We start from the raw sequence: 13802 nt of genomic DNA, 5'->3' as shown, positions 1-13802 counted from the left end.
GCCATTAGTATCCATTAGAGGCATAATCCCAGAACATATGCTGGATGGTATTATTCAAGATAGAACATGGCCAGAGTGAGGGTGTAAAAGCTGGTGGATCTCTTATGTGGAAGAGGATTAGAGAATCAGCAGGTTTTCTTTTAGGGGCCAAAAGAGAGCATTGAGATAACATGTATACCACTAGAGCTGAACATTACTGTAGATCAGCAATCAGTAATCCAAAAAAAAAAAAAAAATGGCTACACTTTATTTTACAGTATGTGCACTTACAGTGTACTCACATAAGAAAATACTGGGTAATATAAGGTAACTACATGGTTTAGATGTATGTTCAGGGTTAGTGCCTAGTTATTACCCAGTTATTGTAATTGCTATAATAAAGGACATGGTATGGGAGACAGGGCTATAAAATAAAGTGCTACCATTTTTTTTTTTTTTTTTTTTTTACTTTAATAAATAAATAAAATGAGTATGTAAATTAAGTATTTATACGTAATGGTGCTATTACATACAAAATTGGTATATATCAGCATTGTTTTACTTTAATACTGTGATACAATAAAAAAAAATGCCACAAAATTATGTAATATAGAAACTAAACGTGAAAATAACGACTCAGCGTTATTCCAAAAAACAAACAAACAAAAGACCATTTTAAGTTACACAGAAAAAAAAAAAACATAAATAACGCCATGTTTATGAAAACATACACATTTTTATTTTTGGATGAAATATAAGTCATCTATATATAACTAAGTATAAGTCTATATAACTATAAGTCATGCATTGTATGAGAACTGAACTGAGCTGGATGATGACATCATGGTTTTCTCCAGAGCAGCTATATACAGTATAGGCTTTATATAAAATTTAACTAAATTAATAACTTTTTTACAACACAAATGAACCATCACTGAACTTACTTAAGCTGTACTATGACGCTACTTTCTTCTAGAAATAAACTTTGTTGCATTATTTTCCTGTTATCACTGTAAAGCTGCTTTGAAACGATCTGTATTGTAAAAAGCACAATATATAAATAAAGGTGACTTGACTTAAATCATCTAGAGCAGGGGTAATCAATCTTAGATGCCACAGCCCCCCAAATATGATCTTTCTCGTATAAGGGACCCCCATCCTAAACATTTATCGATCCCCAGACCCCAGTTTGAAAATACGTGATCTAACAGATATTAACTATTCTTGTGTGTTTATTTTCATTTCTTGCAGCAATAAAAAAAAAACTAAAAAAAACCTAAAAGCCAGATTGCAATATGTGTAGTGATATTTGGATACTGACTACATTTTAAGTAATTCATATGTAATTAGTTTGAAATAATTAGTCATTTGTAACTGGAATTAACATTAAAGTAACCCTCACATCTCACATGTCAGCGCTGGGCTCCCAAAACACAGTGACGTCCATCTCTGGCTGATCAGCAGGCAGTGTTTAATGAGCGAGAGCCAGATGCTTTCTCAAGACCTCAGCCTGGGAGTGGTTAATTAATCAGATTGTGCTCTCTTTCTCTTTCTCTCCCCCTCTTTTCTCCATGCGACCTCTCCCACAACATCACAGAACACTAATCCATCATCTTCAGCTTTATACTGGGGTTTGCTGAGCACACCATGAAACAGTTTTCCAATTTTCCAGCTACCGAGTGGAGCTCTTAAGATGGCTATTTGCCGCATTTGGGTAAGCCATTTCCTGTTGGGCACAGCGGTGTTGAAACTAGAAAGGAACTGAATATTAAACATATTGGCTCTCTTCCAAACCTCTGTAGTGAGCCCATGTAGGCAGAATTTTAAAGCAGTATAGGTGTGATTCCAACATCTAAGCTTTCCCAAAAGGTAGACGGCATAATTACACTGCCTCGCTAAATTCTAAGTCAGCATCGCATACATCTATTGCGGAGAAGACAATCTCAACCAGGTCACATAGAATCTGTGCCGGCATCATTTTTGGAACACCCTTCATTCATCAACTTTTACAAATACCCTTGATGAGTGAGTAAATGATGACTGAATGTTAATTTGTGGGCGATTCTTTCTCATGGACAGGTTCTTTTTGGCATTTGCAGTGAGCGAGACCTCTAGCCTCTGGTGTGATCTATCTTCATAACAAAGTATGACTGAAGACAAATGGGGTCTTCGACAGCCAGAGATGCTATTCACAGCACACCGACCCCTGGATAATCAAGCCTGTTAAAGGCCAACGCGAAACCCTCCATTGACCTCATTAAAGATCCCATAAAATGACACTTTCCAAATGCCACAGGATGAATTAGACATGCATATGGTCAGCACAGGTGGACGTGCAGAGCTGCCAGTTATTAATGTACCTTCGGTTCGGATGCTGAATGGGGAATCGCCCAGTCGCTTGGCCGAGAACTGCCCCCCCAGAGAGGTCATTAAGAAGCACAGACTGAAGAAACCGATTCCCGCCACAAATATCCTGAAAAAGACAGACCGAGACAGACAGATATAAATGTGCTGTGGTGGAACAAGAAAAAAACATGTGAAAAAGACTTTCCAGCCAGACAGTGATGAGGATCAACTAGAAGTATATTGTTAGAAGACGTATGTTGTCCTTTAAATGAATAGTTCACCCAATAAATTCAAGGTGCTCATGCTCTGTTTGTCACACAGACATACCGTATGACTTCAGAAGATTTGGAATAGAACGGCAATGCGACTGTTCCTCGTGCAATGCTATTGTATGATTATTACCTAGTTCTGGCATGAAATTCTAGATGGCGTAGCCTAATAAGTCTTTGACTCATTTGGTAACAATCACATTATTATCTACATGGCACAGTATGCAACGCACTTTCAGAAACCCTCCACCTTCCCCAGCTCCACCTGTATAGATCTGCTACGGGGTTAAATCATGTGTTACATATGCAGCAGCAGCGTAGAAGATCTATTCCACCAAGACCAAATACATTAACACTGCCATATCCATTACCATGCCAATCTCTATTACCATACCAATCTCCTGAGAGTTGTCATGACAAAACTTGGAATATAACAAGAGTCATATGTTCTGTATGGTATGTAATGGTGGGGATATTTTGTCGTTTTTAGAGCCTCTCAGACATGGTCACTGTCATTTTATGGAAAAGAACAGCATGGTAGTTCCAGGAACTAGCCACAGGGGTGGTTCCCCGATAACTAATGGTTCCCTTAGGAACATTTTCCTGGTTGCATTTGCAAAGCCAGTAGGAACTCTGAAGTGACGTAAGCCGCGCTTGTTGATGTGACTTTTATTTGGACGGCGCTGAGAACATCAGCCAGAGCCTAAGCACACAGTCAAAGTCCACAGTAATCGATTGTCGAGTTCACGCGCATTGGTTTAGTACCTATGATCATGCGCGTGAACTCGACAATTGATTACTATGGACTTCGACCGAAAACAGGATGTAAATACAGGTATGTGCGCTGGCTGAATAAACATCATTTTTATTCATATCTTTCACATCTACTGCAGTCAGATTGACCCGCGTTCACACCGAAGGAATCACTCACATGACCTGTGCACTTGTAATGACACATCAAGGATGTTAAGAGGCTAAAAGCAGGTTTAAAACTTGCCCCATTGAAGTCAACAGGGTGCAAATTTTAAAAAGAGGATAACACTGTGTAGGCAACACCGATTTTTGTCGTTGTTCTCTGTACTGACAGCACTCCAAATGTACAAAAAAATGAGCTCAATGTTAAAATTGACCGGAGTTCTCCTTTAACGTAAAGGTTTAGAGGCCCATCAATCACTGTTTTCCATGTTCATAGAGTTATTTTGTGGAGTAAATATATAGGCTATAATCTTTGTTTTTACACAGCTTTATTTTTTTTTTAAATGGCAGGTGCTGATGTTTTTCATGCATTTGTCCAATCAGCATACACTGGTGGTAGTGTACAAGATCACAGGTAGTTCCTATAGTGGTTAGACCCTACTCTGAAGTTGGAGCTAAATAAGTCCCTCCAAAAAGAGGTTCCTAGAACTAAAATCGTTCCTACATTCTACGGTGCCAACACGCCAAAATCTGGGTACTTCTGCCAATAGTTCTAGGAATTATGAAAAGGTTCCTCCAGTACGAAAGCCCCTATGGTATAATGTCATAATAATGACAGAATTTTCATTTTTGGGTGAACTGTTTCTTTAAACTTCATTGATGCATTTCCATTGACTTCTCAGTTTACATTAAATCCTAAACATTTTTTGGAAACCAAGTCATATCAGAAACAGGTTCGTAGGATGGCAGTTTATCAACCTGGTCTCATAGGAAATACGTACCCCTTTTTGCAGTGCCACATAATATGTACCATCAGGTACATATCACTGCAGTTTGCACAACAGAAATGAACACTAGAGCAGTGGTTCCCAAACCTGTCCTGAAGGCACCCCAACACTGCACGTTTTCTTTGTCTCCCTAATCAAACACACCTGATTCAACTCATCAGCTCATTATCACAAGGGTTAATGAGCTGATGAGTTGAATCAGGTGTGTTTGATTAGGGAGACAAAGAAAATGTGCAGTGTTGGGGTGCCTTCAGGACAGGTTTGGGAACCACTGCACTAGAGGCAGTAAAACGGCAAGCACTTTTAACTGTTTTCACACACATTTATAATTACAGGGGCAGATTATGGATATACGCGGCTATTTGCACAATTATGTTATGACCTCAAAACACATTTTACCACAGTGCATTGTAAATGAATATATTTTGGAGTTTGCATCACTTAACCAGCTCCATATGTTCGGTTTCAGTGATGTACTAAGCTTGCTCGGTAGCTGAGCTGCTACAGAATTGTACATGCGGAGAGCTCGGGTACGACTCCCGAAAAAAACGAGTCACGATAAAAGAGCTCAAAGACAAGAGTTCAAAAACAAGCTAAAATGCCATGGTTACGATTGCCTTTTTATGTCACATTTGCTTTTGTTAACACTATCGGGTAAGTTTAGGGTTTAGCGTAGGTGTACGTTATTGTAAAATGGAGCATTAAGCTTTTAGCGCCACTCACCAGACATTTCAATTCAGAACTGCGGTGATACGTACAAACCCCAACGTAATAAAACGTTGCCATATTCATGTTAATCTGAAAAAAAATAAACACGTTTTCAGCACCACTCACTGGACATTTCACTTTTAAACTGTCGCGAAACGTGCACGAAGCAACGTATTTTGAGTTTTGCAATCATTTTGCCACAGGTACATTTTTCTAATGAGACCAGGCTACAGCTTATGGTAGAGCAAACATTTCTCAAATTAACCCAACTGTTCAAGCACTGCTAGTGCTTATTTAAAACAATAATAATAATTCTTATTCATCCTGTGAATTAAGGTAAATTAACGTTTGCATTACAGATTAAAAAAAAAAAAAAAAGTAGGTGGAATTCAAAACACTATTAATATGGCCAAATCAAGTTGATCAAACAGTAATGAAAATCATTTATTCATTCATTAAATAACTGCACAATATGAGAACCATCAGCAGAGTAACACTGAAGCATTGTTCGAGTTAATTAGATTAATTGAGTGATGGTTGAGCATTATTGAAGACATCTGATGATAACAAGCATAATCACTGAAGAGAAGAGAAACACAAGAATAATACTTTTTAAGTCACCGTTATGGTGATCAGTTTGCTTTAGTTTTGCAGTTTGAATCTTGATTTATTTTTTTTATTTTTTTATGTTAGTTGTCACTGGCTGCTGTAACTGTGTTTGTTATGGCAAGAAAAGCCAGAGAAAATGTGATGGCAATGTTGGCTACTTATTGATGATGAATATGTAATCATCTGCTGTTAGGCATTATTTTTATTTATTTTTATTTCCACAATACATGCCTAATTAAATTTGCTAATTAATACAATTTAATTGTCTGAGTTTGACCAAAGCATATTTCTGTAATATTACCGAGGGCATAATCATATTCATTTTAAAAGTTGCAGAGCTCCTGCAGAACAGAAATGACCCACATCCTCGCGCTGCTGGATTCCCGCCACTGTGTGAAAACAGCGGGAAAGCTCATCAGAGTCTCACTTCTTACACCTTCCTCACATCCTTTCCTGAAGCTCTTCTGACAACATCAATGAAATCCTCTCAAGAGCCTAAAATAGTTCCACCACCTCCATAAATTCACACCATGTCATTTGCAGTAAGCAGTTGTCTTTCTTTGTAGATATACTTTCATGTGGTAACAGTGAAGAGACGAAGTTTGACAACATTTCAGCTTTGTTCGAGGATACGGACTTGACAAGGTGATAAGTTTGCCGCGAAATATTTCTCACAAAAATGACCATGGTAAGCATCTATCTATCTATCTATCTATCTATCTATCTATCTATGATCTGGTTTGTACCTACACTACCATAAATAAATTAAAACCACAGTAATATTGTTAACGCTGTTAGTTTGTCTGATCTCACATTAATAAGGTCTCACATTAATTGTGTCAAATATCTGCAATATCTGAACATTTAAAATGAGTCCTAGATTTTCAAGTCTTACCTGAACGGTTTGAACGTCAGCAGGCATCTTCTCATCATAGTTATACACTCGCTATTTACAGCAATCATTTTTCACGCGGGCTGTGCAACAACATACGAACTAAAAAATACATAATTTACTTTAATCTTTTCCCCACCCCGGTTGTGTTTCTTAATATGCGAGCTTAAAGCAAACGCCTTCCTTTAACTGAAAGCTCTTTGATGAAGTTGCTCGAAGAAAAACATCCGAAGATTGCTGAGCAAAGTAATCAGCAGGTCATTAATTTGGTGATGTTGAACTCCTACTCATAATAGTTTCCAAATAGAGTCAGAAGTAATCCAGCAGACAAAGGTCCATCTCTGTAGATTGTAGTGAAGTATCAATGAGTAGAAGCTCGTGAGGGGAATGACCGCGTCAGAACTCCCTGCGCAGCGCGCGACGACACTGGATCAATTCAGCGGCACGACTGGCGTTTTCTGTGATGTGTGCCATCACTTTCACCTTCTCTGGGAATAACGTTGTCTCTGTGGCTCAATATAAAGAGGAATATAGTTCAGCTGCTTCGGATGAAGCGTCTGCGGGCTTAAACTGCTCAGCTGTAGTTTCAGAGCCGTGGACAGCTCCCAGTGCACACGCTAAAGGCATCAAGAGCGCCATCCGATGGATTTCCACCAGTTTACTCGGATTATCCGATCTGAGATATGACGAATTGGGTCTTTCTTTCTGTTATGAAGAGTTTTGTGTCAGTGCTGTCACTGTGCTTGCTACACTCTTAAAAATAATGTTTTATTGGCATCTGTCTGTGGTTCCATGAAGAACATTTAACATTCATGGAACCTTTCTATTCCACAAAAGGTTGTTTATTGTAGATAGAGGGTCTGTAGATGTTTTAAATGTTCTTCATATTATAAGGAAAAATGGTCCTTTTAAGAAAAGTTCACTGAAAGGTTCTTTGTGGAGCCAAAATAATTTTTTTCTATGGCATTGCTGCGAAAATTCCCTTCTGAAAACATTTTTCTTTTTTTTTTTTTTTTCTTTTTTTTGTCATGCTGGTTTAAAGTCTCTTCACATCCTGATAACAATCACAAGTTAAGTGGTCTGAACGTATCTCGTCTGTGGAAGGCGTAGGACCATAAAATGTTCGTCCAATCATTGCAATCCGTACGATGTCCTACCTGCCTATCAACATATTTCCATACATCAGCACACCTAGCTTGCGCAGACATCACACATCATCAGCAGGTTTACAGAGTTAGACAGACATTAGTCACCGACATAATACTCTATATTTCATGCTGCTATCAAATGAAATTAGAAGCATCAATAACATGTCACAAAATGACATCACAAAAAGGATGTTCAGTGACACAACGTGTCCCATATTTGTGCGGAAAAACAAATATAGCTAATCCCATGTCTTCTTTTTGCTCATTATTTTCAAGTCTATTTAAAGAAAAAAAAATTCTTTATAATAAATAAAATTTATATTTGAATATAATGAAGCATTTTTCAACATTCTGTAATAGTATTCATAACAGTTGTAGTATTTCCTGCATTTGGAGACAAAGCTTAATATCACCATCAGTTGAACAACTCACACAGCTTACGCCAACACTTTACTGCACATTTTATAATTCATAATTTATGTTTTTATACATTGGCAATTCCCTTTGCCTGTCGTTCAACCATGTTGGCTAATGATGTCATGCAGATGGTGGAGAAATAACTTCTTTTAATGAATCCGTTTGAGATCAAATTAGTGCATGATTTTTTGCTAATTATGGACATGGCATCTGAGGAGAATTCTCATTTTTCTTAGTAATTTAGCTTTATTTGTAGATTCAATCATAAGCTTGTTCTTACAGCAGGTTCGCACATGCGCACTCTTCAAAAACGGCACTTTAAATCTCTTGACAAACTAAAAGGAGTAAATGACATTGGTATGTATTCGAAATAAAAGAGATTGTACTGAATCTCAGCCTGCTTATTTGGATCAAGATAAGGATTTATTAAGTCCACATGTCATGCAAACAAGAAACTATGCTTCTAACCACAGGTCAAAGAGCTGACGCTCCAACTTCCATACATACAACTTTGTGATGCTGTTTGCGAAATATTCGTTGGAAATATGCTTATGGAAAACACAGACCTGCTGAACTATGCTGATAATGACAGAACTTGTGACCATAGTTGACTAACGATGCTTTCTGGAAACGCACCCCTGATTTACACTACACTGTTTTTAACTAAAAACGTAAAACTTATGTGTTTTGGCGTTTCTTTTACATGACCACCGTGTTTTGGGTGCCTGAAAACGCACACAGGTTTCAAAGTGCAAGTTTTTAAAAACGGTCTCAGTGTAAACAACAAAAACGCGAATCTCTGAAGACGATGACGTCATGCACATGCGTATTACGTGTTCAGTCTATAGTGTTTCATCTCCAGCTAATGCCCTGGCAGCAGAATACAGCATTTTTAGTTGTTTTCACGGATCCGTGTGAATGGGGATCGTTTTGACAATGGTGTCGTCTGTACACGGAATACAGAATTTGGTCCTTCCTTCCAAAAAGCTCAGAGTGCTCTGATTGGCCAGCTGATTGGTCAAACACCTCACGCGTGTGTCAGAAATATAACGCCCCCCACCATAATCGCGAGCTTCAGCTTCCAAAGCAGTTGTAAACACACAGTTAATAATCTTGTTGGTTTTATCGGTTTATCACTTTGATCCCAAGTGCGGATGACCAAGCAAATCGATCGGAACCAGCTTTGCAAGCACGACTTGAGCAGAATGTTTCACAGAGGTGAGTTTTTGTTTATTTTTTGTTTGTTTTTATTGCCGGCGCTGTACTCTGCATATTCAGGAAGCTGTCCTCTGTAAATGCACTGTACACAAGCAAACATTTGGGTTGTACTGCTCAGGAACAGCGAATATAAATATTTACAGTTTTCAGAAGGCCAAACAAAGCGGTTTTGCTTTCGGATCGAAACACACAGCGGATCCAGACAACATTCACTAATGCCTTGCCTTCCTTCTTTGGATATACCTTTGGGCGGTATTTCACATTGTGATGCGTGTTACCTGGACTTTGATCAAGGTGTTTTAGACAGGTCTGGATCAGTGTTCTCTGTTGGGTAGAATAAATGAGCTATGTAACTTTGCAGATCTTATACATGCATAAACAGATACAAGATTACTCTAGCCTGGTTAAAACCAGACCATTCTCAGTAGTAACTGAGTTATGGTCTGGCAAAGCTCCATAGACAAATCATTTCCAAACGGGCGTCACCAACTGACGTCGCTCAAATGCCTCTGGGCGCAATTGGATAGACCTAAAACTCCTAAAACCAATTAGAGCGATCGGCATCGTGTACAGCCATTTGCTGTGTCCCAATTCGCCTAAGTTACACTACGCCATAAAAGTATGTACTCTTTTTGTGAAGAAAAGGTATTTACTTTTGAATGTGGAGCAAAAAAGTAGGCAAGCTTTGGGACATACTACTTCGTCATCTTTATCGGACGGATCTGTCGCGTACATCCTGTCACGTAAACTGCCCTGTCAATCATCATGTCACAGTTAAAATCCTCTATTAAATCTAATTTAATTTCCTACCGTTTCGGAGAGAAATGTAGTAGCACGTTCATCTGCCAGTGGGTCTTTCATGGAGACTGTCCTCATGTGTTTGCAATTTGAATATAATAATGCATTTAAAAGTTGAACGGACGTCGCTCAAATGCCTCTGGGCGCAATTGGACCAAAAACCAATCAGAGCGATCGTCATTGTGTAAAGCCCGCCTCAACGTTTCTGATTGGTGCCGCGATTTCTAGGCCATGGAAATGGGCTTGAATGAGCTCTTTGCCAGACTACTTCGAGCAAATCTGAATTTGCCGGAAGTTGTCTGGGTTTTCCCAGGCTAAGATTACTCCCTAAAGGAAAATGAAAACATTAAAAAGCATTACATGACCCATTAATGTATGCGAATCTATGCAAACCGATCTCACGGCAAGTCATACGTATTTTACGAGGTGGCTAATTCGTGCAAATTCATACAACCTCACTCGTACGATTTTTGCTAAATCGTACTTATTTTACGAGTTGCCTAATTCGTATGAATTAAAATGAATTACCTACCCCTGACCCCGCCCATAAACCTACCCATCACTGGGGTTTAGACAAATCATACGAATTCATACGAGTGAGGAATTCACTATTATTATTCATTCGTACGAATTAGCCACCTTGTACTCACTTTTATGAATTTGTACGAATTGGTTGTGAGATAGCGTTGATCTATGCTATATGCTTACACTATCATTGCGTCTAGACAGGATGTGTTTCACTACAGTATTAACAGTAATGAGAATCTAACGAGAGTCATCATTCAGAATAATGAGGATTATGAACTAACTCAAAGGAAGTCAAGCATTCTCAAACACACTGTCTCCTGTCTAGCTCATGGTTTCATTCCCATCATTTTTGAGCCCTGAGAACCCAAAGGACTATTAGCAGTGCAGCCCACACCTTCGGGTGACACACTTCATATCCAGCAGTGAGTCTGACAGATCGGCCATTAATGAAAGCCTCACTCTGTACAGTTTAAGATGCTGAGGATCTGCTTTCAAAAAAAGAAAATCAATAGTTCTCTATTTTCTAGAGTCTCAGAGTACAGCAGTACAACTACAAAAAAAAAGGACAGTGGTGTACAAAACTTTTAGGCATATTGTTGCAGGGCTACTTTAAAATGGAGAGATTTCTGACTATAGCCGAGGAAAAAGTGAACAACAACAAGATGATTGTCTTGTCTAACAAAACAGACATACGGCATGCACTGATTGATGCTTTTTAGTGCTCCCCACTTTGTCTGTCTATACAATTTTCTCAATGAAACAACACCACAGATGCGAGAAAAATAAAGAACACGAAGTCGGCACAGTACACAATGTCTAGACTTGTTAACCTGCGCTCCGCCTGTGGAACACAAACCCTACAAATGACAGACCCAAATGGTTGCAGTTAATGAAGCTTTTGGACTAGAGACAATTGCGTGCATCATAAATCACAAATAGTTCATTATATTTTGGACGGCAAAGTGTGAAACTGCCATGTTTTTCTCGGTCTGCTGTGTTTGACGTCACTAGTGAAGGGCTTGAGACTCTCATGTCCCTGTGGTGTCATCAAACAATAAGCATTATCATTTTCCTGTGTCTACAAAGTGATTAGTCACATGACATTTACGGCTCAGGCAAAAATGAGTGCCTGTGCGCAAAGATAGCTGCATGTAAGTCACGTTTACTTCTAGTCCTGTGTAAGCCGAGCAACGTGCTATTGAGATAAATGGGAATGCTAATTTCTCCAAGTTATTAAACCTCTTTGAGTTAATCAGCATTTTACAATGGTGTGGAGCAGTGGTTCCCAACCCTGGTCCTCAAGCCTCTCAGCACTGCACATTTTAGATGTGTCTAAACATGTGCTCATTAGAAGAAACTCCAAAACCTGAATTGGTTGTGTCAGATAAGAGAGACATCCAAAAAGGGCGGTGTTGGGGTAGTCAGGGTTGTTTCTGAAATAGCTGTCTATACCCTTAAATAGGGCACTATTTGAAGGTACAGCCATACCACCAAGTAGTGGGCCCCGAAACCATAGCGGACGTTATCGAGTGCACTCATTCAATCCCACAATGCACCGCAATCACGAGTGTACAACCAATGTATTCTCAACAGCTATAAAATACCCATAATGCACTGTGAGAGTCGTGCTAGATATATTCCCGCGTCTGACCAGAAGATGGCGCCCGCAGCTGAATCATCCATCCATCCATTTTCCAAACCGCTGGTCCAATGTGGCTACAGTGTAATATCATAAAGGTATAAATTCCTTTTTGACTGATTATTAAATTGTTTAATCAAGGTTTATACATGCTAGTTTCCATGACAGAGTTCAAGATAAATATTTTCATTACTACTGGAACTGCCAGTTTGCTAAGTTTCAAAAATTCTTGCAGCAAGCACAAACTATGCAAAAGCCGAAGCCCTTCCAGCGAACTCAGTGTCCCAATTCACTCACTCATTTTCATTCACTCCTTCAAGTGGACTATATTAGTGGAGTAATGTAGGGAATAGTGAATGAGGGTATAGGGGCTGATTTCGGACACAGCCCAGGACTCGGGTTGGGAAGCACTTGCTTAGAACAAAGCTCATCCAATCGGAATTTAAAGTCAGAATATGTTTTATTAAACAGAAATTGGTAACACTTTATTTTAAGGTGACATAGTCACAAGTTACTGCATGTTTAATTACATGCATAATTATGCATAATTACAAGTAACTAAACCTAAACCAAACCCTTAACCCTAACTGTAACTCTATAGTAAGTACATGCAGTTAATTAATATTACTCAGTATACTTTGAATTTGAATAAGTACAATGTAACTGTCACCTTAAAATAAAGTGTAACCAAAAATGTAAACATAATTTTCTTGTTGAGCTCTTTATCGATCTACACCATATAAAATAAGTAATGGTAGCACTTTATGAAAAGGTTTAATTTGTTAACATCAGTTAACAGTTAAATGCACAATATGTATGATTTTTGGAATAAAATATCCAAAAACCACTAGAACAATGTTACATACTTTGACTTGTTTACTTACATTATCCCAAATTCAGAATTCAGCGATTGTAACCAGTGTAACGGCCCGTGTCATTGTGTCGCCTATCAATGGCGTCATATCCACGTTACTCTTGATTTCCAGCTTTACTTCTGTAGGAAGACCAAAGACGCTTTAATATATTATGTGTTTTATTAGACAGATGAGCAAATGTTTGCATACTTTTATCGACAGAAAACTAACCATTGTATAGCTCAACACAGTTTTATTGTTTGAATTTTTAATGTTCTTGATTCACCGCGAGAAACATGTTTGTACCCAACTAGTAAAATCAAACAACACTATCACAACATAATTAGAAAAAGCTTTATTTGTAGCAACAGTAATACAGCATTTTTTCTACCATGAATTTTTTTTTAAATGATTTGCATTCCATTTTGCAACACAAGTCAGAAAACATAATGTGCCTTTAACATGAACTAACAATGAGATATTCTTAAAGCATTTTTCTATCTTAGTTAGTTAATTACAACATTTATTAATGTTATTAAAGTCCAAATTTGTTTCTCTTAATTCTATTTAACGTACCTGAGCTAACCTGAACTAACAATGAACAGTTGTATTTTTATTAACTAACATTAACAAAGATTAATAAATACTGTAATACATGTATTGTTCATTGTTAATGCGTCGCCTAATTTCCGGG

The 13802-nt window shown here is 38.2% G+C and overlaps 1 protein-coding gene across 1 annotated transcript in view; it reads right to left on the bottom strand.

Annotated features, from left to right (window-relative positions):
- The window catches only part of mgat5b (alpha-1,6-mannosylglycoprotein 6-beta-N-acetylglucosaminyltransferase B), a 122759-nt gene extending 115624 nt beyond the window's left edge, over positions 1 to 7135 (bottom strand). The window contains exons 1-2 of the mRNA XM_079866191.1: positions 6510 to 7135; positions 2340 to 2452 (exon numbers count right to left, since the gene is read on the bottom strand). Of these exons, the coding sequence (XP_079722317.1) occupies positions 2340 to 2452; positions 6510 to 6577 (181 nt within the window). The 5' untranslated portion in view covers positions 6578 to 7135. The remainder of the gene's footprint in view (positions 1 to 2339; positions 2453 to 6509) is intronic.
- Between the last annotated feature and the right edge of the window lie 6667 nt (positions 7136 to 13802).

This window comes from Squalius cephalus (genome assembly GCF_949319135.1).
Source record: "Squalius cephalus genome assembly, chromosome: 1".
NCBI classification, from domain to species: domain Eukaryota; kingdom Metazoa; phylum Chordata; class Actinopteri; order Cypriniformes; family Leuciscidae; genus Squalius; species Squalius cephalus.
This window is presented reverse-complemented; position numbering and strand designations above follow the sequence as displayed.